Source organism: Amphibalanus amphitrite, unplaced genomic scaffold, assembly GCF_019059575.1.
Source record: "Amphibalanus amphitrite isolate SeventyFive unplaced genomic scaffold, NRLGWU_Aamphi_draft 000197F_arrow, whole genome shotgun sequence".
In the NCBI taxonomy this organism is placed as follows: Eukaryota; Metazoa; Arthropoda; class Thecostraca; order Balanomorpha; family Balanidae; genus Amphibalanus; species Amphibalanus amphitrite.
The window spans coordinates 468,010-493,063 of NW_024881692.1; the positions used below are offsets into that span (position 1 = coordinate 468,010).

Genomic DNA, 25,054 nt, shown 5'->3' on the forward strand with positions numbered 1-25,054 from the left:
AATAAATTAATTGCGTATTTAACCCGCGCCCGGCTGGGGGTCCTGGATTTCCACGCCCTGCTGGGGGGGGGGGGTGTTTGAACACCCCCCTTGTAACTCGGCTCCTGGGCCACGTAGTGATACGCGGAAGGCGGCGTTCGAAAGAGCGTCAAAAATAATTAGGAAATCACTTCAGTCAATTTTTTGGTCAGGTCAAAGGTCAGATCACCAGAGGTCATTGAAGGCAAAATTTCGCCGATTTCCAGGTCAAATGTCGAAAATTTCCAAGAAGCCAACGCATAACTCGGGAACCAATAGAGCTACAGCGCCGCGGAAAAGCGCATTCGATAGCCCTATTAACGCCCTTTCTGAGCAATTTCCTCAGATTTGACCTAACGTCAACGGTTTTGCCTGCAGGGGGCAAAAACTGCAAAAATAGCCGATTTTTTTTTCGGAAACAGTTTTTTCTGCAATAACTTCTGACCCAAGCCCTGTACGAGCTTACTTTTACCGGCATCGTGTTCCTCTCGTCAAGACGCATCGAATGAGCTATACCTTGACCTTGAAAGGTCAACTTGAAAATTTGACCTCAGGTCAAGGTCATGACCTGACCGGAAAGGGTCATGTTGCATATCAGTCGATCCGTATGGTCGAGCTGAACACATCTAAGGCGTTTTCATCGCTCTAGCATGCCTCTATCAAAAGTTATTTGCGAAAAACTGTTAGATACCATTCGTGACCTAAGATGACCTCAGGGCATAAACAAGGGTCACGGACACCATTTTCATGTTCAGTGTGTCTAAACCACTTGTAATTCGGTGTTTGGGAGTGTTTATAATGTCTTTCGTCCAAAAGAGGCGTATTTCAATTTTCTCCCATTGACTTATAATGGGGAGGTCGCAAAATTGACCTGACCTTAGGTCATTGACATCAAAATTCTGAGATATACATTTTGTACATGCTATTGCTCTTAGCAATCGCTGAAAGTTTCAAAGCGATCGGTCACTATGACAAACATTGAAACTTTTTATGAGGTGAGGTCACTTCAAGTGACCTGGTGACCTGACCTTGAATGACCTTGGTCTGAAATTTTCACAACATGTGTAGAATTGATGTATGATAAGGTGTACCAAAAACCGCGGCGCTCGGCGCCGCCGTTTTTGAGATATTCGCGAAAAACCACAAGGGGGGTGTTCAAACCCCCCCAGCAGGGCGCGGGTTAACCCTCGCCCCGTTGGGGGGGCCATTTTGGCCCCCCCCCTGTGGTTTTTCCTGAATAGCAAGAAAATGGCGGCGCGCAGCGCCGCCAAATTTTCAGTACCTTCCCAGGCATCAATTTGACACCTTCACACCAAATTTCAAGTCTTAGGTCACCTTAGGTCAGGAGTTATTGAGGTCAAACTGAGGTCATGTTCGAGCAAAAATGAGCAAAAAACATGCAATCTTGAAACGCTCACCAATCTACAGTTATCAAGCAATTTCAAAGTTCTTTATATGGTCTAGTAGACAAAAAGCGGCGCTACAAAACTGCTATCTCGGATTTTCAAAATTTTTGGTTTTTGACCAAAAAAAAAATCAAAAAATTGATTTTTTTAGAAAAACTTTGAAAAAATCCAAAATTTTTCCGAATTTCGAAAAAAACCGGAATATATGTGATAGTCCCAGCGCTCTTCTATATACATACCAAATTTCAGATCGATATCTCGTTTTTGGCCAAGTTATAGCGAAAAAACTGTTCAAAAATGATGACGTCAAATTTTTGAACTCAATTTTTAGCGATTCCAGACCACGTACGGCAAAACAAAGACCACCATTGAACTCCCCGTGACGAGCTGCATCGATTCGATACCCATTTTATGCAAAAATATCAACTTTGAAATTTGACCTAATTTGACCTGACCTTGACCTGACCTTGACCTGACCTTGACCAAAACGTGATCTAAGCTGGCCCCAAAGGCTGCCTGACCCATATAATCGCATTTGTCATGTAAAATGGACCATAAACATGTATCACACGACAACTTTCATATTGTGACTGACCTCTGTGACCTGACCTGGTATCAGTGACCTCAAATAGCAAAATATGTGTTTGAAGAACATTTCCCCAGCGATGATTTTCAATGAAATGCATTTTACTCGATTTTACAAACGCATTTCTTGAAGTGCCTGTAAACGGTGAAAATTGGACCTTTGACCTGACCTGTGACGTCATCGGTTTGACCTAGGTCAATAAAATTGGGTCACAAGGTAGTTCCCCGTTGGGGCTATCCAACGCCGTTTACCGCTTGTCGCTATGTTGCGTGGTTCTCGAGATCTTAGGGGGGGGCCAAAATGGCCCCCCAACCGGGCGCGTTGCTCGGCAGCCCAACGGGGCGCGGGTTAAAGGAACTATCCCACCTTCTAAAATGTTGTTAAAACCAGTTAAATTGTGCCCGACTTTATAGATTGGATGACCAGGAACACGGTTCTGGCATTTATTTTTCATTAAACATCTTAGGCTTCCCATATTCCAAACACAAACTTTCAAATATGTGACGTCACAGCCCAAAATTACCTCCTTCCCCAGGCCACATTACTCAGATTACTGTCATAAAGCTGATTCTTGTTACTCTGTAGGCACCACAACAAAGTTCAGACCAAGTTTTAAGCGATTTTTCAACGAACAAACCCATTTAAATCAGAATGACTAAACGAGGTGACGTCACACTAACGGTCGCTCCATGTTGAAGATAGGGCCTTGCGCAAGGCCCATTTTCAAATGAAGGGAACGAATTTCTTCAACACCAAGAGGCCGCGGGGGTTGCAACCTAGATAGATAGTGGTTACTGGTTTCTGAACCTCGCCGCAAACTTGGCTATCTCAACTCAAACCCCATGTTAAAGGTGGGATAGTCCCTTTAATAGTGGGCACTGGGAAGACAAGCATGTCTTCTGGGTGGATAATTTAATATTGGGCTGTTGTTCAGTGGCTGCTCACGACTCACAAAGCACCAGCTCTCTACAACAACTGGCCAGGGAAACCAATGCCATCAAATGGCTCCTGTATATTTTTTAATTATTCATAGTTGTCCCTCGCGTTTGACACCATGACGTATAACCATGCCCTCTAAATCGATATATGATGGCTCTATCACTATCGGGCCCTTAACTCAATATAACCGGTATAGGACGGCCACTCTATTGGATTTGTTAGGGCCCATTGTTGAGTTCAAGCTATGTCGCTTCTCTTGAATTGGTAGGCGCCGGCATTTCACCAATGGACAATGTCGTTCAGATAAGCCGTATCGAAACCTGATACCGCTTACTTGAAAATTCCAATAACCGCGACCCATTGTCGCTATCTGTCCCTTATCAAATGTATTCCTGGCTCCTGCCAGATAGCAGTGCGAGAAATGAACGAAACTTTGTTGTTTTTTCATGAAGAGATTTGGAGCGCCTGATAGAGCTATCGTAAACTGTTCGGCCACCTAGCCAGGACATGATTGGACAAGTGGCAGAGCAAGGTTGTGACCGGGGAAATTTTCATGAAATCGCCGGATTCATTCATCTGAGGACGATCCGAGGCGAAAAAAGCAGTCGATACTCGACATTCTTTTTATGAACACACAGTCCCGTTTCATAAGAGGTATTTTTTTATTTTTTTTTATAAAAAGCTTACCCTAAATGATAACACAACAACGTGATATTTATACATCGAAATCGAAATTGTGTTATTCTGCAGTCATCTTGAGTCACTCATAGTTGCCAATAGGTACTAGACCATTGCTGCTCACATTAAATACTCTGCGTCTATCAGCACACTGCACAAAAAGGTCATTTCCTTGGCCCTACAAAGGGAGCAGAGGACCGTTGGCGCAGCGTGTTCAACGGTTCCCCGGAACGCAGTCATCACTGGAATTAGGTGCTTCCCCTGTGCCTCAGGCCACTGGCGACGACCGTAGCGCTGGCGGCCATCGCTAATATCAACCACCGCTGCCGGCCGGCGATTAGGCTTATCGCGTCAGGCTTATCACGTATCACAAGTCGCACACAACATCTAACAGCAACAGCTAACAATACACAGTGCTGCTGGACGGCGGGAGCCCGGTCCAGAAGTCGCCACGGCTGGTCGTGTGCCGGCTGGGCATCAGTAGCCGATCTGCACCCACGCGCTGGCCCCACAGGTCTTTGGGCCGGCCGTAGTGAATCTGGATTATTAGAGGAGCTGGATCAGTGGCGGACCTGGATCAGGAGCTGAGCTGCACCCACTGGCTGGACAGCTGGTCCCTGCGGAAGTAATGCGGACGTCCGTCCGGGAAGATGGTACTGGCCGGGAACGGATGTTCCTGGATGTACTTCAGTGAGGCGCGCGCCTGCGTGGCGAAGTGCGGCGGCTCGACCTCGGGACTGGTTGAGAGGTGTTTGAGCAGCACCTCGTCACTCTGACGCAGCCACAGGTCGACACTGCGCAGCGGCTCGTAGTTGAACGGGCCGATGCGCATCAAGCCCTGCTGGCAGTCGTATATATCCAAAACCTGTTGGTGTCCGCCGGTGTAGAAGCGCGCATGCCGGAGCGCCATCTCTGGACCCTTGTCAGGGAATGATGCTGGGAAGAGTTCGCCGGTCTCCACGGTGACGCCCACGCCGTACACGACCGGCCAGTTCATGCCGTCCCTCGTGATGGTATTGAGTTCGCCCAGACAGCAGGTGACCAGGTCCACTTCGTACCGAGTCTTTGACAGCGCGTTGAGAAGCGACAGGCTAACCTCCTCGGAGACGCCGCGGCCGTCCCTGTAGCCCCCGACTAGGTGCAGCTGCACTCGTCCGGCCGGGTAGCCCTTGGACAGCTCCGCGATGCGCTGAAGGATCGTTTGCAGCGGCTCCTCGTGCTCGCAGGAGTCCAGATGAGTGAGACTGGTGGCGCCGGACGCTGTATGCCGGAACACGGCCATGTGACAGGTGGTGCAGTCGTCGGTACCCAGCACGGAGGCGTTCCTATCGTGCGGCACGGTGACGGCCAGCTCGCGCTGGCTGACGTACAGCAGACCGGCCGGGCCGACACACTTGGCAGGCAGGCTGCAGAGGTGACGAGCACCCTCCTTCAGGTGCGGGTACAGTTGGAACAGCGTGCGCAAGTCCTGCGGGATCGTGTCGATCGGTGTGCCCGCGATGCACAGCACCATCCTGGTGTTGCAGTTGGAGCAGTTGGAGCAGTTGCAGTTGGAGCCACGGCTGAGCAGGGGCGGACCGCTGCCCGCCTGTTTGCACCAGACACCGACTAGCGCGGAAATACACCACCGCCGGCCGGGCCGTCGGCCGCCGCACTGCTCAGCCGACGACACCAGACATTCCATGTGGGCGGTGGTTCCGATAACTCGGGACCTGCTGGGGGAGGGGGGGGGGGGACGCCGCGCCGCCGCTGGGTGCTTGAACAATCCCCTGCGGATTTTCGCGAATATCTCAGTAACGGCGGTTCGGAGCGCCACCATTTTTGGTACACTTCATTATGCATCTTTTTTGCACTTGCTGTGAAAATTTCAGACCAATGCCACCCAAGGTCAGGTCACCAGGTCACGTCATTAAATGGCCTCACCTCCTAGAAAGTTGCAATGCCTGTCATAGCTACACCGAGTGACCGATCACTTTCAAACTTTCAGCAGTTGATAAAAGCAACAATATGTACAAAAAGTTCATCTTGGAATATAGATATCGGTGAAAGGTCAGGTCAATTTTGAAACCTCTCCATCATAAGTCAATGGGAGAAAATTGAAATGCGCCCCTTTTTGGACAAACATTATTCTCAACACTTCCAAACACATAATTACAAGTGAATATGACACACTGAACTGGAAAATGACACCCGTGACACCCCTCGTTATGCCCCTGAGGTCAGCTCAGGTCACGAATGGGGTCTAACGGGTTTTCGCTTGCAACCTCTGATAGAGGCATGCTAGGAGCGGTTAAAGCGCCTTAGATGTGTTCGGCTCGACGCTATGGATCGACTGATATGCAGCATGACCTTTTTCGGTTAGGTCATGACCTTGACCTGAGGTAAAATTGTCAAGTTGACCTTTCAATGTTGACTTATAGTTCATTCGACGCGTCTCGACGAGAGAAATACGATGCTGGCCAAAGTAATGTCGTGACTCTCTTGAGTCAAAAGTTGTTGAAGTTTTTTTTTTCTCGAAAACGGCTGTTTTTCAGTTTTTGCCCTCTGGAGGCTAAATCTTTGACCTGAGGTCAAATCTGATGCCACAGTCTGGAAAGAGGGTTACAAGGGCTTACGTATGCTCTGTTCCGCAGCGCTGTAACTCCATTGGTTCTCGAGGTATGTGCTGATGTTTCGAGAAATGTTTGAACTAGGCAACATTTACCTTTGATAACCTCTGGTGACCTGACCTTTGACCTGACCTAATAAACGCCCGAATTGTTTTCGTCCCTATGTTGGACGTTTTTATGAATTCCCCTTACCGTGTGTCGCTACGTAGCCTGCAGGAGCCAAGTTAGACGAAGGAGGGGGCTGCTCAAACACCCTCCCCCCAGAAGGGCGTGGAAATCCAGCCCCCCCCCCCCCCCCCCACCAGCATGGCGCTGGATAATATAAAGCCGTACCAGTTCAGTGGCCGTACCCAATGATAAAATGGCAGTGGTTATGCATTGAAGAGGGACGGCTTGGCCATTGTGCAATGAGTAGTATGCTTCAATGAATCTGGTAAAACTAATCTGCTTTTTGGGTTTTTACTTTATTATCATTAAGAGCATGGATCTTCTCACACTTTTAGTTTTTTGTCAGTAAATCAACGTGATTCGGCGTGGTTCTAAGTTTGGGGCAAAACTGACGCAATGTTTTATTTGGCCGACATCTAAATCAGACCTGCCAACGCCGGAGGGACGTAGCGAGGCCACTTTAGCGTCAGATCTTATCCGCAGTCGTTCAGCTCGCTGTGCTCCACATGTGTACCAAACATATGTACGAGCAAAAAAACAACACCGCCCGCTGACATTGAGAGGGCCAGCTGCTGTCTCTCAGCTCAGTGTCTGCTGGACAGATGTTTTTCCCGTTGTGCCTTGTGCCTGTAGTGACTTGGTGACTCGCAGTGACAGCTTCCTGCACTTTGTTTATTGTGCACCGGCTGATCCGACGCTGCTCGGCTCTGAAGTTGAGTGTCGACATGATCCTCAGTAAACAAATGCGTTGTTATACAGGATTCTTCGGACAAGCTGCATGCAGATCCCTTGAAAAGGGTTCTGAAGTCACACTGTCCCGCGTCCCAAACCGTGCAGCAAATCATGGTTTTACAACTTTTTATGTGTATAAAGATAGAATATCTTCGACAAACTTCGTGGGATTTCCTATAAACAGAATTTGCTGCGAACATTTTCTCATCACCGTATTTTAGGATCATTGCTGACGGTTTTGCCTGCTCTCTTCCACATCCCACTGATATACTCTGAGATGCGATGTTTTCCCAAACAGCTCTTTTCTGCTCAGTCCACGCTATCCCTACTGTTAGTATTGGGCTTGGAGCCAATATGTCACTCAACAATCAGACCGAACCTAATGAGTGCGGTTTTCAGAACTGCCTTTTTCTAGACTTGGCAAATGTAGAACGGCCAGGGCGGAACAAAGGTGATATTTTTTAGACTTGCGGGCATGCCATGCGGGCATGAGGGGCATGAGGGCATGAACCTTCGCCCTGTCACATGGCCGTCAGAGAGCACAACCAAGGACAAAGTGACTGATGGCATAGGGGCAGTGATACTGACAAATCGCATGTATGTAGGTGGGTGAGTGGACTGTGAATGGTTGTAAAGCTTCATTTGACATCTTAGCGCTACATAGTTTTAGACAGCGTTCTGCGTAGTCTCGCATATTTAAATTAGAACGGGAATGGTGTGCTAAATATTTGATTTATTTGGTTAGTTTATTTAGGCATATAGTTTGATCTCTTGGCTCCCTTCTCCCGTCTCTCGTCTATATTGTCCCGTCATCCTTCTTCCGTTCACGCATCTCCCTCTCGTTCTCGCGTTGTCTCCTACCTCTCTCCTCCCGTCTCCTTTCCCATCATGTCGGTCGGCTCTCGTTCCCTCCTCACGCCGTCTCCGTCTCTCGTCTACCATCTCCACTCCCTCCGTCTCTCGTCCTTCGTCTGCCGTCTGCCGTTACCCGTCACGTCTCCGTGCTCAAGTCACGCTCCTCACCACTTGTTCGGTCATGCCTTAGTGCTTCTACGGTGCAGTTCGCTGCGGGCGGGGGGGGGGGGGGGGGCAGTGCAGTCATCTGAGGGTCGGGGGTACAGGTTGAACCAAGGTCACCCGGTGCTATTCAATGGATAAGACGTGCAGAGGATCTTATCATTGAGGGCTTTACACGTTTTCGTTACATAATAGAAGAATTAGCAACAGTGTTTTGCACTCAATCTCTTGCTAGTTATGACTTTAACCGGACAGAAAGAAACGTGTATCAGCTTCACTCAATGGCTTTACATGGCTTTACTATACCTACTCACATTTTTTGGCGCAGCAAAGAAAACAATCAGAAATCAGAAAACGTGAAGCGCTTTCACGGAAGGACACGTCAAGTGTGTTCACGTCAAGGATTTTGCGCTATTCATGCTCTTCTTTTTCGCGTGATTTTACCATGCATCATAGTGCACGGGATGCACTGATGGGTATTTACTGTGCCATTATAGGCTTTATTATAGCTTTCCGTGACTCGTCCCGTACCTTCCACTGCTCAAATGGCAGCCTCTCGGCTCTCTCCCTCTAAGCGCGCTCATCCCCGTGCCCTGTGTGCCTGAGTGCGCCCCTGCCTGGCCATTACTGGCACGTGGGGCATTCCACGTCAAATCAAACACCGAAATCCGTCATCCCCTTCGATTTTTCTGAAAATTTGTAGGCAGACTGGGCATGGTGCAAAACTGAGTTACGTGTAATATTTTCGAAATTTGATAACGTATCGCCGAGATATAGGTCATCGAATATAGCCAAAAATGCCACACATCATTTTTTTAAATGCTTATAACTCTGGTTCCTTTTCTGGTATCAAAATGATATTAACAGGGTCTTGTAGGCAATTGATAAGGCTTTGATTTTTAATTATAAAATTAAATTGAAGTGACCTTGAAATGCATTTGACCTTGAATTAAAACAGAAAAATTTAAATAGCAAAAAACACGCCACCTTCGATTTGAGTAATTTTTACATATTATGTCCCTCACAATGTTCCTAACCATCTGTGAAAAAATTGGAGTGGGCCATTGATAACTTTCGCGGCAAACGCCATTTTCATGCATCAACATCACGCAATCGCGCGTGACCTTGAAAGACAGAGTCAAGACATGCTTGCTTGTGTACACTTTCTGAAATGAATGATTGCTGATTAGTGATATCCCAAACTCTGCGAGAATGGAAATGCATAGTCATCGTAGTCAAGCATTCACGTTCCATTGTAAAAAGTCTCAGGCAAACGGTATTTTGCGGTGAATTTTGAGCCGTGTGGAAATGCATCATGAAATAAATTCAACGAAAACATTATCACGCAACGATATCTTCACGTCTTTTGATCTTCACTATACGAAAGAACATACATTTTTGAGTATGTATGGGGAATTTCTAGTTAATCCGATAATAAATATGGCAGTTAGAGTTCTGCTAAGAGTAACATGTCGCCGGCTGAGGCGGGATCGGCCGACGCGGGAAACGCAGCAGTCACAATTTTGTGTTTACACGTTCATATTTCAATTGTTTACCAACCTATTTTCAGAATTCTTTCACCATAAGATTGCCTGTACATTTCTTAGTCTTCTCACAAAATTTGACGCGAATCGAACGTAATCAGCGGTAAGGAGCGCGATGTAAAGACGGAACCGTTCCGTTCCGTCCCGGCACAGTCTACAATTCAGGCGGCGCGTAGCGGTCGGCGCCGGCTGCCGGGTCGCCGCGTCGCCGCGGCGACAGGATGTTCACTTTACACCGCTATTACTAGAACAGTTGTGAACCGATTTTCTTATTGCTTGCACGATGAGATGTGCAATTCAATTCTGGACAGGTAGCCATAATTAATTTCGCATCAATATTATGAGATATTGGCGAAAAACAGGAGGGGTGGGGCGAAATTCACTCTTCCCCCTCCACTGCGCGTGCTAACATACGTTTGCATATGTGCCATTTTCTTCAAAACTTATGAATGGCCCACTCTAATTTTTTCACAGGTTGTTAAGAATATGGTAGGCAATAAAATATATGAAAATGAGCCAAATCGAAGGTGGCGTGTTTTTTGCTATTTCAATTTTTGTGCTTAAGAACAGAGTTAAGCAAATTTCAAGGCCATATATTTAAGTCGATGCAATTCTAAACAAATGCTTAAGAATTACCTAAACAGTAAGGTTTATTTCATTCAAATCAAACAAGTACAACCAGAGTTATGGTCGTTCAAAAATATAAAGATGCAACATTTTGTAAAAATTTGATGCCCTATATTTAGAAGACCTGTGGTCAGAATGTGCAAAAAACATCAATGTAATGTCCGGGGCGACACAGGAACTCGCTCACAAATTTATGATGAAATCGCTGATGGTAGGTTGCAAAACAGCCGATTTTTGTTCGATTTGACGTGGAATGCCCCACGTGCAGTCTCGTCCGTGGCACCATCCTGTCCGCCTGGTCACACAACCAGCGAGCGGCGGATGTCTCGGACTCTCGACCGCCTCGACAGGACGGAAGTGCACCGGCCGCCGCCACGCCTCACTGTTTATCAAGGTCACCACCAGATGGTGTGGAGGGAGCGTTGTCTGTGCTTGGATCCGGGAGGTGGGAAATACTGCTGGAATAAATTGCATGGTTGTAAATTGTAATGGAGCGACATTTGCATGAATCGGCAAGAAGACAATAGCTGGTTGGAAGGGCAGCATCGACACGCACTTCGTATGCGTATTGTAGAGTTCTCACAAGGAACCTACATTTTAGGACATCACAATTATCTCACAAATATATCCATACTTGTGGATATTTTGTAACTGCCACGTATCTCTAATACAGGTCATGGGAGTGCCCGTGGACTTACCTATACCTAGTCGCATTTTCCCTTGCGAAATTGCTAGTCCAGTTATCAGTATGTCGAGTTATGTATCGGTTTCCCACTTGTACTTCTTATGCTTACACGTATCTACATTAATCGAATAGCTCTGCACAGCCCAACATTATTGCCAATGTTTTTTGCAACCAAATTATGAAGTCTGAGTGGACCGTTTGACACCATGCAAGAAGCCATTACCGATGCTGATCTCATCTAACATTTTGCAAAGCTCGATCCATGCTGCTGACATTCTTATTCGTGACAATCATGCAATGGGTAGTGCTGGCCTTAGTCGTGGTGAAATAGCGGCCCGAGCAACACCATTTTGTTGGTGTCAAAACGTGCCGACGATTTCATCACGATATATGTGGCTCGTGCCGGCTATGTGATCGCCATGTGTCGGTTCGTGTCTTCGCGTTCGAGTCTCATAAGGGTGTAAAGATGAACGGATGGAATAAAACGTGCGCTGATCGTGTCGAAGGGCCCTACATTTCGGTGACATGCAATGTAGAGGAGTGAGAAAAATAGAGAGATGAAGAGAACGGGGGAAAGAGAGAAGGGAGGAGGGGGAAGAGAGGAGACGATAGGAGAAGGGAGTTATCCTTTTTAAATGTTAAGTGCAAGTGTGGTAGCATAGATAACATGAAACTATGGTCATTCATGTTATCTATGGTGGTAGATTAAACGTATAGCTCGAGCCCCTTTTTCTCTTATTCCCGGCTGCCGTTTTAGCTCCACTACTCGCCAAGCACAAAAAAAAACAGTGTTGTTTTATTGTTGTGCGCAGAAACATTTTCTCCTTAGATCGGCTCAAAGCCAACGTGTTTTCTTTGGTCCGTTCTCTATCTGCCATCTGTTGTTCCTTTCTGCTATCTGTTTCGGTTCCATCTACAGGAATGACAGCTCAGTAGGTGGCCACTTTAGGACATGTCAGCTCGTTCTAGTTGGCTCCGCCTTTTCCTACTTTTCTCCGGAAGCAGGTCACCGTAGTCTGGATCTCCGTCGTTCCATGTTTTGTGGTCGGGATCCTCGCGACCCGATGTTCCGCGACGGAATGCCTACGCCCGTGTGACTCAATAGCGGTTCGTCGCCGACGGGCGTCCGCGCCAGCCTGCCAGCCAGGTCAACTGGTGACGTTCCGCGGCGCGGACGCGCGGAATGCGGCGTGAGCGGCGCGCCGTTCCGCTTCTGGCGCGGCGCCGGAGACGTTCACACGGTGCACTGCGTTGTAAATGTCTCGGTGACGCACCGTAGCACTTCAACGCTTGGCAGGGAGTGAAGCGAATAGAGGGAGTTACGGGGAAAAGCCGTGGGTTTCCATTTTGGTTTTTGAAAAATGGATTCTCTTCAGGATACGAAGGATACTTTTAGTAATTATCGAGTTGCACAATTACCTAGGAGCGAAATGCGATTACAAAGTCGTGACCTTTTGTAGTTTCATTAGAGTACTTACAAATTGCTGATTTTCTCCTTCCAAGCAAAGCTTTATGGAAATGCGTTTAATAATCTGTAGACTCGGTATGTTGACATCCTTATCTTATATTTGTTCAGTGACGTATAGTGAACTGTGATGTGAAGCCTGTTTTCATGCCCTGGTTCAGCTCCGTTCACACCTGTCCCTGTTCTGTCCACAGTACCTGAGCAAACAGTCGGTGGCGCTCCGTGAGGTGAACGACTCCCGTCTGCGGGTGTACGAACAGCTGGAGGTCAGCATTCAGGAGCTGGAGGTCACCAACCAGCGACTGCAGGACGACAGCGCCCGAGACAAAAAACGCATCCGAAGGTGAGGCTGCTCGCGCGAGACAGGCGCGCACTTGGTCTGATTCGATCACACGGTAGTTACACTCTTCAGTTAAAAGTGACAAGTCGTTTGACATTTGCAAACCAGCTTTTAGATGATTTGCAGTTTGCCTTCTACGTTTAAGATGAAAATCTACATGTAGATTTTCATTGTCAAGTGTGATCTATTGATTACTAATTGCCTTCCATTTCCCAATATCGTTGTGGAAACTATGTTGGAGCCATTTCGAAATACAGAGGCCCTAGTCCTACCCTCGTAACTTCACCCAATACGCATTATCACGCTTTGCTTCGCTTCTCCTAGTGACCTTCAGATCACTTAGTGTGCTATTTAGGACCATTTAGCAGAGCCAAATGGCGACTGGTGCGACTCTGCAGCTCCGCTTATCACGCTGTCTGCGGGAGCCGGGAGCGTTTAGCCGGAGTTTGGCTCATTGCCTCGCCGTGGGTCAAAGGAACTATCCCACCTTCTAAAATGTTGTTAAAACCAGTTAAATTGTGCCCGACTTTATAGATTGGATGACCAGGAACACGGTTCTGGCATTTATTTTTCATTAAACATCTTAGGCTTCCCATATTCCAAACACAAACTTTCAAATATGTGACGTCACAGCCCAAAATTACCTCCTTCCCCAGGCCACATTACTGTCATAAAGCTGATTCTTTTTACTCTGTAGGCACCACAACAAAGTTCAGACCAAGTTTTAAGCGATTTTTCAACGAACAAACCCATTTAAATCAGAATGACTAAACAAGGTGACGTCACACTAACGGTCGCTCCATGTTGAAGATAGGGCCTTGCGCAAGGTCCATTTTCAAATGAAGGGAACGAATTTCTTCAACACCAAGAGGCTGCGGGGGTTGCAACCTAGATAGATAGTGGTTTCTGAACCTCGCCGCAAACTTGGCTATCTCAACTCAAACCCCATGTTAAAGGTGGGATAGTCCCTTTAACTTAATGTCCGATGCTGTCTCACGACGTTTAGCTTCTGTCTTGTACTGCCTTATGTACTCTGTCTCATGAACCTGAACTAACACCTGGGTCAATCCCGAGCTGCTAGCTGATTGCTGACATGATGTCCGGCGCTGTCTGACGGTGTTTGGTTCGCTTCTGATCTGGCTCTTCTCGACGGCAGAGAAACGACCGTCAGTTAAGTCTATTTGGAAACCCTTACAGCCGAAAAATGCGACGATAACATATATACTGCTGTTGACCCTTGGACACAATTTATACGTTTTCGGCGAAATCAGCTGAAGTTCTGATTGCCTCAGCGCCCAGCGCTCAGTTTTTGCAAGCACCAGTCGCGAGGAGATAAACATATCGGGGCTCTGTTTATGTTCGCTGTAAACTGTCGCTAAGAGCGCTGCGTTTTCCGTTGGCGGATCAGGCGGGACGGAGATGATCAGGGTGTCCTTTGTACTCTGGCGTGGGAGGGAGAGGCAGTGGTTGACGGCCCGACACGGCGTGGGCGGTCCATCCGGTGTCTCATCAGCACTCACATTTTCTCACCGCCCGCTCACCTCCCGCTCACCTCCCGCTCTCTTCATCACCCGACGAGTGAGCACACTCTCACGGGTATGATGTCAGGTCAGCCCTGCTACGGTGTTAGTTATGGCGGCAGCTCAGCGAAGTACATGAGTTGTTAGTGTTGGGCAGTCAGATACATTACGATGTCATGACAGTATATAGTCATCGCGGGACACGGGAGCTGCAAATAAACTGCTGGAGAGCTGCTAGCTGCAGGAGGCTGCTGCCGTGTACCGCGCACCCCATATGTTGGCCAAATTTAGGAACCAGCCACCCCTAAAGCTAAAACAAACATCAGTCTGACCATCCATTCCTCACCTGCAGTAGCGCACTATTGTCAAGAATATTCGCTACTGCCCGCCACCGGCCACCGCCACCCACTCATGCGAAACCCATGACCCTGATAGATAACTGTGCGGCTACCGTTTAGACCACCTCAGTCGTTAATGGGAGGTTATTGGTCGACCCCGAGACCCAAAACGACGTGCACTCTGACCTAAGACAGCCGACTCATGATGGGGTGTCCGCCTACTGCGAAAACTGGGCTACATTCCATCGTGGAATGGTGATGTATCTATCAGTTCCGGAGCATCCGTTGTGGGGTGGGCGGTAATCGGAGTGGAAGTCGAACTCAATGGTTGATTAATAGAGCTAATGGAGTCGCTCAGTTGATGGACCTTGGCTGTTAATCTTAGAACACTGCATTTCCAACATGTGATTTAGTGCCTGTTCCGGCTGCTGATAGACTTTTTGACAGAGACGTAGCCAAAGGGGGGAGGGGGCACGGGGGCCATGCCCCCCTGAAGGCGAGAAATAAAATACAAGTTAATAAAAAATAAAAATAAGTAAAAACAGCTGCACCACACCCCCAAAAATAGTGGTCCAAATCCGAGGAGTTTTCCTTTTTGGAGGGGGTGCGACACTAGGCCGCGACCTGTGGCCCCTCCCTGAGCAAAATCCTGGTCACGTGGTGGACTGGACACCATTTGGTAACAGCGATGTTCTGTAAACTATTTGGCGTTGTCTGGAACCCCTTTTACGTTGCTGTTGCGATCTCTGTGTGCACCTCTGGCTCACCTCTCGTATGTGAGCCATGTAGCTGACCCTCCCTCTCCCCTTGCCCACAGTCTGACCCAGTCTGTCGAGTGTCTGGAGCAACGGACCGCCGAACTACAGACTCTGGTGGACGAGCTGCGGGCTGCCGAGCGGACCTACCGAGCTGCCGCAGCCGCCGCAGCCGGCCAGGGGGACGAGGACGAACAGGGGGACAGCGAAACGAGGGTCAGTACTGGGTAGGAGGGAATAAAGGGACAAGGACGGGTATAAAGGGACGAGGATGGACAGGGGGACAGCGAAACGAGGGTCAGTACCGGATAGATCGTCTGGGATGAGACGGATATGGAGGGGCAAGTAAACATAGATAGGCATTAGGGAAAAGGGATGCTCGTGTTACAGTGAGTGAAACGATATCATTTTAGCAAAAATCTTACCGTCTCTAATCTGAGCTTCAATATAAATTATGAATGTTGAAATGGCGAAAAACTGCTAAGTAGTTCACTGAAGCACTAATAGATGTGTCTTAGGTGCTGAATGTCGAGTAAAGCTTTATCTGACATGCAAGTTTCCCATGTCTTGCCGTCTCATGTTTTATGTATAAGCCGGATTTGATGGCGTTAAATCGCCGTAACATCGCTGATGTAATGCTTCCCCGTCCAATTAGCCCAGGGACAGCCGACTGGCTAGCACGACAGTACCCCGTTCACGGATGGCACCAGCCAGCTGATACTATCGGCTGGCGGGAAACGATAGCTCTTTTTCCTTCAGTTTCTCCCACGCATCATTTCCTGCAGTGAAAAACGATGGGATTGGTTAACGGCTGTAAATAAAGTACAAACTATGAATTGGTTCCGTTTCATTTTCAATACGCCCCGGGAGAGAAATAAACACAGTGAATAATAGATTTGTTGCACGATTAGGTTATCCATATTTCATATGTATAATGCTACCAAGTGCTACTAAATAGTTGTACTTCCCACCAAGTTACTAAGTGCAAGCACCTCTTCTAAGCCAAAGTGACTTGCCCCCCCCCCCCTCGTTACTCTCCAGTCGGGCCCCTCCCGAACCTCCCTTCCCTTCCCCCCTCATCTCGCCTTTCCCCAGCTGCCACGACCCTTCTGACTTATCTGACCGTTTGCTACGTTCGCCAGGTCCCCAGCACCTCGGACCAGCTGGCAGAGCGGGTGACGCTGCTGGAGCAGCAGCTGACTGAGGTCAGGGAGAGGGAGAGGAAGGAGAGAGAGCGGAGACAGTGGGCAGAGATGGAGGTGGCCACCGCCCAGCAGGTGAGAGGGTTGGGGAGGGAGGTGAGAGGGTCGAACAGGGAGCTGGCAGTAGTTTAAGACTTTGTTCGTTTTTTATTTATCCTCAGTTTATTAAGGGAAGAGTAGTTACTAGTGGAAGAGTTCAGTATTTTAAAGACATCTTGTCATATTTCCCGTTTTAACTGCGCTATGTTTTAATCATAGCCTGTTTAACTTATAGCTATCTAGCTGTCTCTTTTTCAATGCATGATATGCTCATTTTTTGTTAGACAATATCATTCTCTTGTTCCCACAGGAATGTTCCGAACTACGACACGAGATGGCGGCACTGCGGGAGCGCAGCGTCAAACTGCACACACTGGCCGAGGAGGTGCACGCCCTGGAGGAGCACAGGTGAGGCTTCTCTCGCGCAGGCCTCCCAACTAGGCTGGACTCGCTCCTCTGTGGCGGTCGCTAGAAATTGCTATCGGGTTGCTTATAGGTTAAAGCAAGGCTGCTCCTTGGGTTTATGGCACAAATTTGAACACTAAATCCTGTCAACAAAGTATTAGCAGGAGCTCTCATGCTGTCCATAATCGTCCGGGAGATTCGGAGTCCTGTGATTTATCAGGAATGAAGACCAGATAGCAGGTGTGGAAGCGCAGGAGCTTTCCTCAAGGCCAGGCCGCTACCAGGATGTCACTGAGTGTCTATGTTTCTGCGTTCACAGGCTGAGTCCGTTCATGCGGCACTGTTCACCGCGAGCTTCCAGCGCCTCACCACAGATGGCAGGAGAGTCGCGAGCGGCCGGATCCGCCTCGGCAGACCGGGCGCGATCGGTCTGGGGCGAGGTAAGTCACTTGATCAGTCCCAATTATGGACGGGACTTTCTTGTATTAGACCATTAACGCTGGGCCTTGTCTTGTACACTCAGTACAGTCAAGTCTTGTGGAGAGCGGTAAATAGCATGGATAACAAATTTAATTCTCTAAGTCAGTCATTATCTCCCCATTAATATGGATTGTGTGGTAATCATGTCCTCGTGGTGAATGGTTCGATAGCAGCTTATTATCATTGGCTTTGCTTGCGTGCATCGTTTGACGTTTTTCTTCCAATTTTATTCGTATTAAGGAGCTCTCAGGGAAAGGTAGTCGAGCGGACCATGCATTCGCAGGCTACGTGACATTAAATCGTCCTCGACCTACGCACCTTATGCTGCGTGCGCTGTGCGACGTGCGTGCTCTCATCTTATCACCATCAGACACCCCTGACCCCGTGTTCCCACGTCCCCAGGACGCCGGCCGTCTCTCCAGTGCCGCCGAGGACGCCGGATCGGCACCCGCCTCCCTCATCAGTGATCTGGACGCCCACTACCGAGTCCTCCTCGACCACATGGACAAGTACGAGTGGATGGTGAGCTCGCGACCTGTGCGGCCCCCCACCCCCGATCAGCCGAGCTCCCTGTCACTGCTGGAGGAGCTGCAGCTGTCGGCAGCTGCAGCCGACCAGCCGCCAGCTGCGCTCCGGGCGACACCGCTGCGCGACTCGGGACCGGCGTCTCTGATGCTCCTTGGGGCTCCGTCCGATGGGGATGCCTCTTCCTCTGGGTTCTCTGAGGGAAGTGATCCGAGTAGAGCGGTCTCTCGGGCGACGCAGACGCCGGACGGAGAGGTGACAGCTCTGTCGCAGAGGAAGGCGACTGGGACACTGCAGCACTCCACGCAGTACAAACAGCTGTTCCAGGAGATTTTCCAGGTACTGAAGAAACCCGTGCTGGTGTCGCCTGCTCTTGGCTCTATCGCAGCGCCTGTAGCAGCTTCAGCATCACAGACAGCAGAGGGTACACCAGCTTCAACATCCTCAGCGTCACCAGCAGTGGCTCCAGCTACTGATGTCATCGCTGAAAGTTTAGCGTCCAAGGAACAAGCAGAGGTTGAAGAGGTAAACGTAAGCCAGGCAGTTCCCGCCACAGAAACGAGTAAAGACTCGCGGGTTGCGGCGACATCTGCAGAAAGGGAGTCCTCAGCGGTTGAGATGTCTCTACGGACCACTTTGCCAGCTGAGCCATCAGAGGAGACTGTTCCTCCGCTGCCTCAGTCGCCTGGGGACTCTGAGACATTGTCTCGAAGTAGTCGCTCCCGCTCTGCCAGCGTCCCTCGAGCATTCTCTTTCGCCGAGGAATACGAACGCCGGTTGCGAGAGTCCACTCCATCTACCGATGGTTGTGCCGACTCTTCACCAGGCGTCGCGTCGAGTGGTGAAGAGTTCCCTCTCCTGGTGCGTCCTTCTGAGGAGGTTGCCAAGTTGCGGCTGCTGGAGCGCTCGTACGCGGAGGCTCTGAAGGCGGGCCGGCGGTGTTTTTACAGGCCCACCCTGCTGTGAGCCGCCTGGCTGGGTGGTGGCGCGCCGCCTGGTATCTGGCGGCCGCCGGCGATGTGCTGATGGTGGCGTATTTCTGCTGGGAGGAGAGGGTGCAACGGACTCGGGCGGCGAGCGACTGGCGGATGAGGAGTCCGACACGGAGCCGCCATACGGCACGGCCCGAGTCGCCCTGGTGCGGGACACCTGACTCCGCCGTAATGTGGCCTTGAAGAGTTATGGTGGTTCATACAGGGCGGAAAGCCAATGCTGTGGGTCCGTGGGTGGTCCGTTATGTTCCCTGAAGTGGATTTTCCTTGCTCGCCAGTGGCGCTTCATTGTGCTGAGGCGACCTGCCTGTCGCGTCGAGGGACGCTGTATATTGTCCTTTTGTGTATTGTTGTAAACAAGTGCCTGAATGGCGTGCATATCTCGGGAAATTTGCTCGCGAGGAGTTTTATAATCAGAAGTACAAGCAGTCACGTCTTGCTACGTGATGTACTTGATAGCATATGCTATTCATGACTTCTAAAGAAACGTTTTATTTCCGAATGTTTTGCGATTCTTGTGAATTAAGCGGACGCCTGATGCGTTTTATGTGAATATTGATTCCATCGTGTGGACTAAGTGGCACAGACACGCCTGTAGCGAACTATGAGCTTCTGTACGCCAAGTTACATAGTGCGACATGACTTTATGCTAATTCATATGCCAACGATCGTATGTAAAAAGAGACATCTCGACTTGGACAATATCTGATTGCATAGTCTCCGCCACCTCTATAGAGCTAGCATTCGAATGGTCGACCAAAAATATTCCTCCGTCCGTTGTAACAAAACTGAATTCAACATAGAGACTGCATCGCCTGTCCACTTCCCGCCAAAATATGTGTACATGTGTATCCAAGAGCAGCCAAGAGCCCCCAATGCCGAGATCCGTCCCAGCCAGCATCCGACTATGCTCCCGATGACTTATACCGCGAGTTTCTGGTGCCAAATAGTGTGATCCAACTGGGTATCGATGGCGTTTGAAGCGTCCACTGCAGTGTTCCAGTGAGCCTTCTTTATGTGCAATGAGTCGTCTATGGTGTGTGAGATGAGGGACAAATATATACGGATATTCTTAAAATGATGGTGTTGCGTAGTGTCGCGTATGACGTTCATACGTTATATCTGCTCGGGGAACACAAGACGATGGCAAATGGCTGCCTGCTTGTTGTCACTAACTATGCAATGCACTGAAAGACATCGTCAACACTGAAATCAAATTAATCCCAGCGCTCTGCTTTTGCGAAGTGTCGCTTCCCTAGAACCATGCGAAGCACCGATCGACACTTGCCTTATGACCAAGCTGGAAGGCCAGTACAGGTCGGTGCTCATGGTAACTGACGTGCTGTCTCAACTCCTTACGTATCGTACCGCACAAATACATTACGTGCTTGGTAAGCACATCACACCGGACGAAGCGGCGGGCGTTTGAAACGGCGACTGGAGCCAATGTCGAAATCCTCGTGACGACTAGCGCCACTCCGTCCGATTGGTCGATATCTCGTGGCCGCTCATCAGTGATAGTACGGGAACATGTGCCCCGGCAGTGGCCAGACCAGCTCTGAAAACAACGACACAATGTCACAAGGAAAACTGAGCGAAGAATTTCCATACACTATCTGCAAGTCATTGTGAATGGCTTTAGCTCCACTTGAGCCATAACCAATAACCATTGATCAACCTCGTCGGGTGGCAGTGAGCACAGGCGTAAAACCCGACGGCCTGAATGTGCCTGAATCTTCCACCTGGACCCAATATGTGATCCAAGCCCTTGCAGTGTAATCGAATATCGAATCCAATCCAATGTGATCCAAGTTCCAACCCAATGATGTAATGATCCAATCTAATGTGTTGCAGTGATATCCAATGTGTGGGTCCCGTCGTCCGTCGGTCTCGTCATCTCACCTGTTTCGTCGGCAGGCGCCAGCGGCGTGTAGTAGAGATCCAGGTACTCCTCGACACTGAGGAAGGCGTCCTGTTTCAGCAGGAGCTGCAGCAGGTCCTCAGTGGGCAGCAGCTCCGGCACCCTCTCCGACAGCAGGTCCATTGCGTTCTTCAGATTCGCCTGGGAATGGACGGACTCGTTTGAAAATCTTGATTCTGATGGAATGCTGAGCATATCTGAACGTTTTCCTAAAGATTGTATTATTTCAGTCTGCCTTCTCAAGGACAAGCTGCAGCCTCATCTGAACGGTTTCCCAAAGATAACGTATGTAACTTCATCTAAGCATGCTAGATGATCTGTCTACATCCAAACTCTTCCTAGAAGAAATCTGACTACAGCTACACCATTCCTTGACGGACCCTGGCTGACCTTGGGCGTCTTCTTGAGGTGGGCAGCCAAACCGAGCAGCTGCGTCAGGCAGGCGGTGGCTGCCTTCCTGGAGGACATGCTGGAGTCGACCTGTTCGCGGGAGGGGGCGCCGATACCGCGGTACGACCACGCCTCGAACAGGCGCTGAGAGGCAAACAGCAGGAGCGGTACGGTACGTCAGCGTAACGGCAACGATGTGGGAACAGAACGACACGACAGGGTAACGGTAACGATATGGGAACGGTCAACGGAACGACACGACGAAGTAACAGTAACGACAAATGTGAAGCACGATGCATTGTCTATATGTGATAATTCGTAGCATTATCACAAATTCGTGATAATGCTACGAATTTGTGGAAACCAGCTGAGCCCGATATAGCCTCCTTGCTGGTGCGCCCTAAAACACCAAATCATCGTGCAAACCAGATGACGTTATTCTACACAAGAGAATCGAGAGGACCAAGCGATGGTCGTAGGACGGAATAGTATGATCCAGAACACACTGATGTTAGAATAACCAGACCCAGTACTGACCGTAGGAATGTCATGCGCCATCAGCAGCACTTTGGTATCGAGCAGCTTGGAGTTTGGCTCCTGTCGCATCTGCCTTAGCGCCATCAGATACGCAACTATGCAGTCTTCAGAACTCTGCAAAAATGATAGAAAGATGACGACCATCATATCCAAACTCAGTTTCACAGTCCAAACGCAAGGCAAAGCATGTTCTTGCAAGTACAATTTGCTACTAAAACACACGTGGATAGTCGCTTGTCGGGTTATCAGGTCGCCTCACGGTACCTCTAGCATATGCACCATGTATCTTGGGTAGATGAGCAGAAAGCCGGAGGCTGCCTCCTCCCGGTACGTGTTGTAGAGCTGTTTTATCTGCTGCTCACACTCGCCACCGAACTCATCCAACTGAAACGGGCCAGATTTAGAGTGGAGTTAGGGTGATCGAGTGTGGTTTTGCCTATAACTCGCTGGGACTGGCTCAGTCCTCATCTCTCTCACCGGCACAACCGTTGGCTTTTGTACGATCCCGCTCTCATCGTACGATTCTTTGGCTCCAAATGGTCCTTCTAAAAGCCTTGCGAAAGAATAAAACGAATGCCTTGCACTCCACGAGAGGAGGTTTTCGATCAGTTTCTTACGACTTCAGGTCAAACGATGATCTCAATGGTCATTGGTCATGCAAACATTGATACAATGATCACATTGGTGATGGCCTTAACGAGAGAACTTACTTGCGTCTTAACGAGAGACGCTCGCCGCTGGATATCCTCAGGTTCTTCGTATCGCAGGTCCAGAGACGCGACCAAATATAGCCGGTGTAGCCAGGTGCGCTAGTAAAAGGACACGTTAGATACCTACTCGGTTGACTAGGTAGAGGACATTGGAGGACACGAGCATGAAACGGTACTTACGCAGTTGTTCGGACAAGACCATAAACGAGTGCGGATTTAGATTGCGTTTGCAGGACATTTACACGCATGTTACGTTACATGGTAGTTATTGATAATGTTATTGACTGGTGTGTATTAGTTTTACACTTCCTGGTCTTAAACGGCTACACGTTGAGTTTGAAGCTATGACTAGAAGTCATCAGGTTTGAATTTTCGTTCATTCGGGCACTAAAATCGGCTTTGGCATGCTTAATGCCAAGCTACGGTTTAATGTGCCTGGGATTATGTTAAATGTTTGGGTGCACATAGGCATCAGTCTACCCCACTTAAAACCCCGTTCGGCGAAATACGTACACTATACGTCGTACGCAGTAGGTACATAAACCTTACCTTACCACCAGCCTTCAGTTCCTTGTCCCTGACTTCAAACAAATTGGTCTGGTTGACCTCCGGCGACTCGTTTCCCTCCTCGTTTGTGTCGCTCTCCTCTATTTCAGACATTGCGATCTTTGAAATAAACAAGTGATCCTTTTACCCTGCCTTGCAAAGCCTTGGTTTATGTTTTATAGTATAAACAACGTTTTTAGACCACTGTAAACCATGCTACAATGTTTGACACTACTGACCGTATCCAAGGCCAACCGTATCGAGGCCGAGAAATCCCGCGTGGTCCCGGGTGAATGAGTCGCGAATCGATGCCTTCCGGTTGCCATGACAACGCCACGACATGTGTGCCGCCCCCAGGGCTATTTAGAGACCCTTGCTTTCTCTTGTGCCACTGCAGTTATACCTAAAACCGTTAAACAATTAACGACGCGCATAATTGCCCAGCCTAAAAAGAGGTCGCTATGTTTTGCGTATATTTTGCACACATATTTCCATAAACGAAACATAGAGGGGATGCGTTGTGCATCGCCCGTCCAATGGCGGGAAAGATAAAGCACGCAATAAAAGACAGCGGACTGGAGCTTGTGGGCTGCGTAGTGCATATAGAAGCCGTGCTTCAGTCAAGGGCGGCGCCACCGTGGGGGCAGTGGGGGCAGACTGCCCCCACTGGCAGGAGGCCGTGGGGGCAAGACTATGTTTTTACCCCCACAAAATTTGGCTGATTTTGAAATGGGAACAGAAGACCGGTGCAATATTCATGATAGGCGGTTATAATAGTACGCCTGTTTTTGACGATTCCCGTATCAAGTGCATCAGCAGAACGTTCGTTCTCAGACCGTCTGTCGCATATCTCCTACTCCCACTCATTTTCCTACTCATTTTCATTCACCAGAAGGCTGCCCTCGAGCTTGACCTCGAGGAGGTTGAGAGGCAGCTTGTCAAAATCGGCCAGAGAAGAGTTCACCCTCTTTTGGGAACCCTTAGACTGAGACTGAGCTCAGGGAGGTATGACAAAATGTGATAGGTAGGTATGTATATCCGGGTTATCTGGAAATGTATATGGATCGCCCTAATAGAGCTTATTCTGGTATCAATAGTGTGTGAGAGAAACGCATATATTCGCACTACGGTAAAAAAGAGAACTAGGTACTGATTACTGATTACTGTCTACTCCTAAGCGTTCATATGGTATCACAAATATTCGCCAGGGGAGGCGAAAAACGCCCCCCCCCCCGTTCCGGGCCCGGGAGGGTTAATGCTTAAGCTCAATACGCATGCATGAAACCTGAAACCATGATAATTTCTAATTGGCAACATCTAGGGGCGAGGAGCTCATGGATTTTGCAGATCGGGTTATCAGACAACAGTCGGGTCACCTGAAGCTTGCCCCCACTGGCGAAAATTCGTGGCGCCGCCACTGGCTTCAGTTCTGTTGCTGTTGTGCTACCACATAAAGATACAAAACCATCACCTGCCACAAAAACAGTAGCATCCAGTAGGTACCTACCTAAGCTGTGGATGAGATTCCGTTTAGCCTCAGAGAACAACGCAGTGTGAAAATGACAAATATACCAGTTTTCCTATGTTGGCATTTTGCATAGGTATCAATCGAAACGCATTTAATAGCGAAACGCCTAAAACATTGTTTACCATCTTTCGCAAAATAAAAAAAAAAACAGTTTTAGTTGCGTAATTTAACGACCTTAATATCAACCTCGAGTTTGCAGGATAACACATACTCGTGCGAAAACAAAACAATAACACATGCTTCTATGCAGTTCAATAACTAAATCTTACGGTATACGGTAATATTTACAATATACCTCAAGTAGGTACAGTGATCCCTAGCCTGTTCGGGAGATGCAACACTGACTAGTACA

General features: G+C 48.8%; 3 protein-coding genes across 5 annotated transcripts in view; 1 reads left to right on the forward strand and 2 right to left on the reverse strand.

Annotated features, from left to right (window-relative positions):
- Nucleotides 1–20,148, forward strand: part of LOC122384736 (cerebellar degeneration-related protein 2-like) — a 94,426-nt gene extending 74,278 nt beyond the window's left edge. For all 3 annotated transcript variants that reach the window (XM_043372439.1, XM_043372441.1, XM_043372440.1), the window contains 6 exons: nucleotides 12,669–12,817; nucleotides 15,490–15,643; nucleotides 16,570–16,704; nucleotides 16,979–17,076; nucleotides 17,393–17,513; nucleotides 17,956–20,148. In XM_043372439.1, the coding sequence (XP_043228374.1) occupies nucleotides 12,669–12,817; nucleotides 15,490–15,643; nucleotides 16,570–16,704; nucleotides 16,979–17,076; nucleotides 17,393–17,513; nucleotides 17,956–19,044 (1,746 nt within the window). In that variant the 3' untranslated portion in view covers nucleotides 19,045–20,148. The remainder of the gene's footprint in view (nucleotides 1–12,668; nucleotides 12,818–15,489; nucleotides 15,644–16,569; nucleotides 16,705–16,978; nucleotides 17,077–17,392; nucleotides 17,514–17,955) is intronic.
- On the reverse strand, nucleotides 3,190–5,285 carry LOC122384738 (protein N-terminal asparagine amidohydrolase-like). Its single transcript, XM_043372442.1, has one exon. It carries the CDS (start codon nucleotides 5,138–5,140, stop codon nucleotides 4,205–4,207), a length of 936 nt encoding a protein of 311 aa, XP_043228377.1. The 5' UTR covers nucleotides 5,141–5,285; the 3' UTR covers nucleotides 3,190–4,204.
- Nucleotides 20,149–20,270: 122 nt separating the features above from the next.
- Nucleotides 20,271–23,476, reverse strand: LOC122384739 (testis-expressed protein 47-like). The gene is made up of 7 exons (XM_043372444.1): nucleotides 23,178–23,476; nucleotides 22,629–22,727; nucleotides 22,183–22,302; nucleotides 21,919–22,032; nucleotides 21,382–21,525; nucleotides 20,973–21,132; nucleotides 20,271–20,628 (listed from the first exon to the last, which is right to left on the reverse strand). The coding sequence occupies exons 1-7, from the start codon at nucleotides 23,286–23,288 to the stop codon at nucleotides 20,582–20,584; spliced, it is 795 nt and encodes a 264-aa protein (XP_043228379.1). The 5' UTR covers nucleotides 23,289–23,476; the 3' UTR covers nucleotides 20,271–20,581.
- Nucleotides 23,477–25,054: the final 1,578 nt, after the last annotated feature.

Coding starts and splice junctions, on each gene's coding strand:
- LOC122384738 (XM_043372442.1), bottom strand. CDS start 5,140: ATGGTGCTGTGCATCGCGGGCACACCGATCGACACGATCCCGCAGGAC.
- LOC122384739 (XM_043372444.1), bottom strand. CDS start 23,288: ATGTCTGAAATAGAGGAGAGCGACACAAACGAGGAGGGAAACGAGTCG. Junction 22,303..22,628: donor CGTCTCTCGTTAAGACGCAA/GTAAGTTCTCTC, acceptor GGCCCGTTTCAG/TTGGATGAGTTCGGTGGCGA. Junction 22,033..22,182: donor ACATGGTGCATATGCTAGAG/GTACCGTGAGGC, acceptor TCATTTTTGCAG/AGTTCTGAAGACTGCATAGT.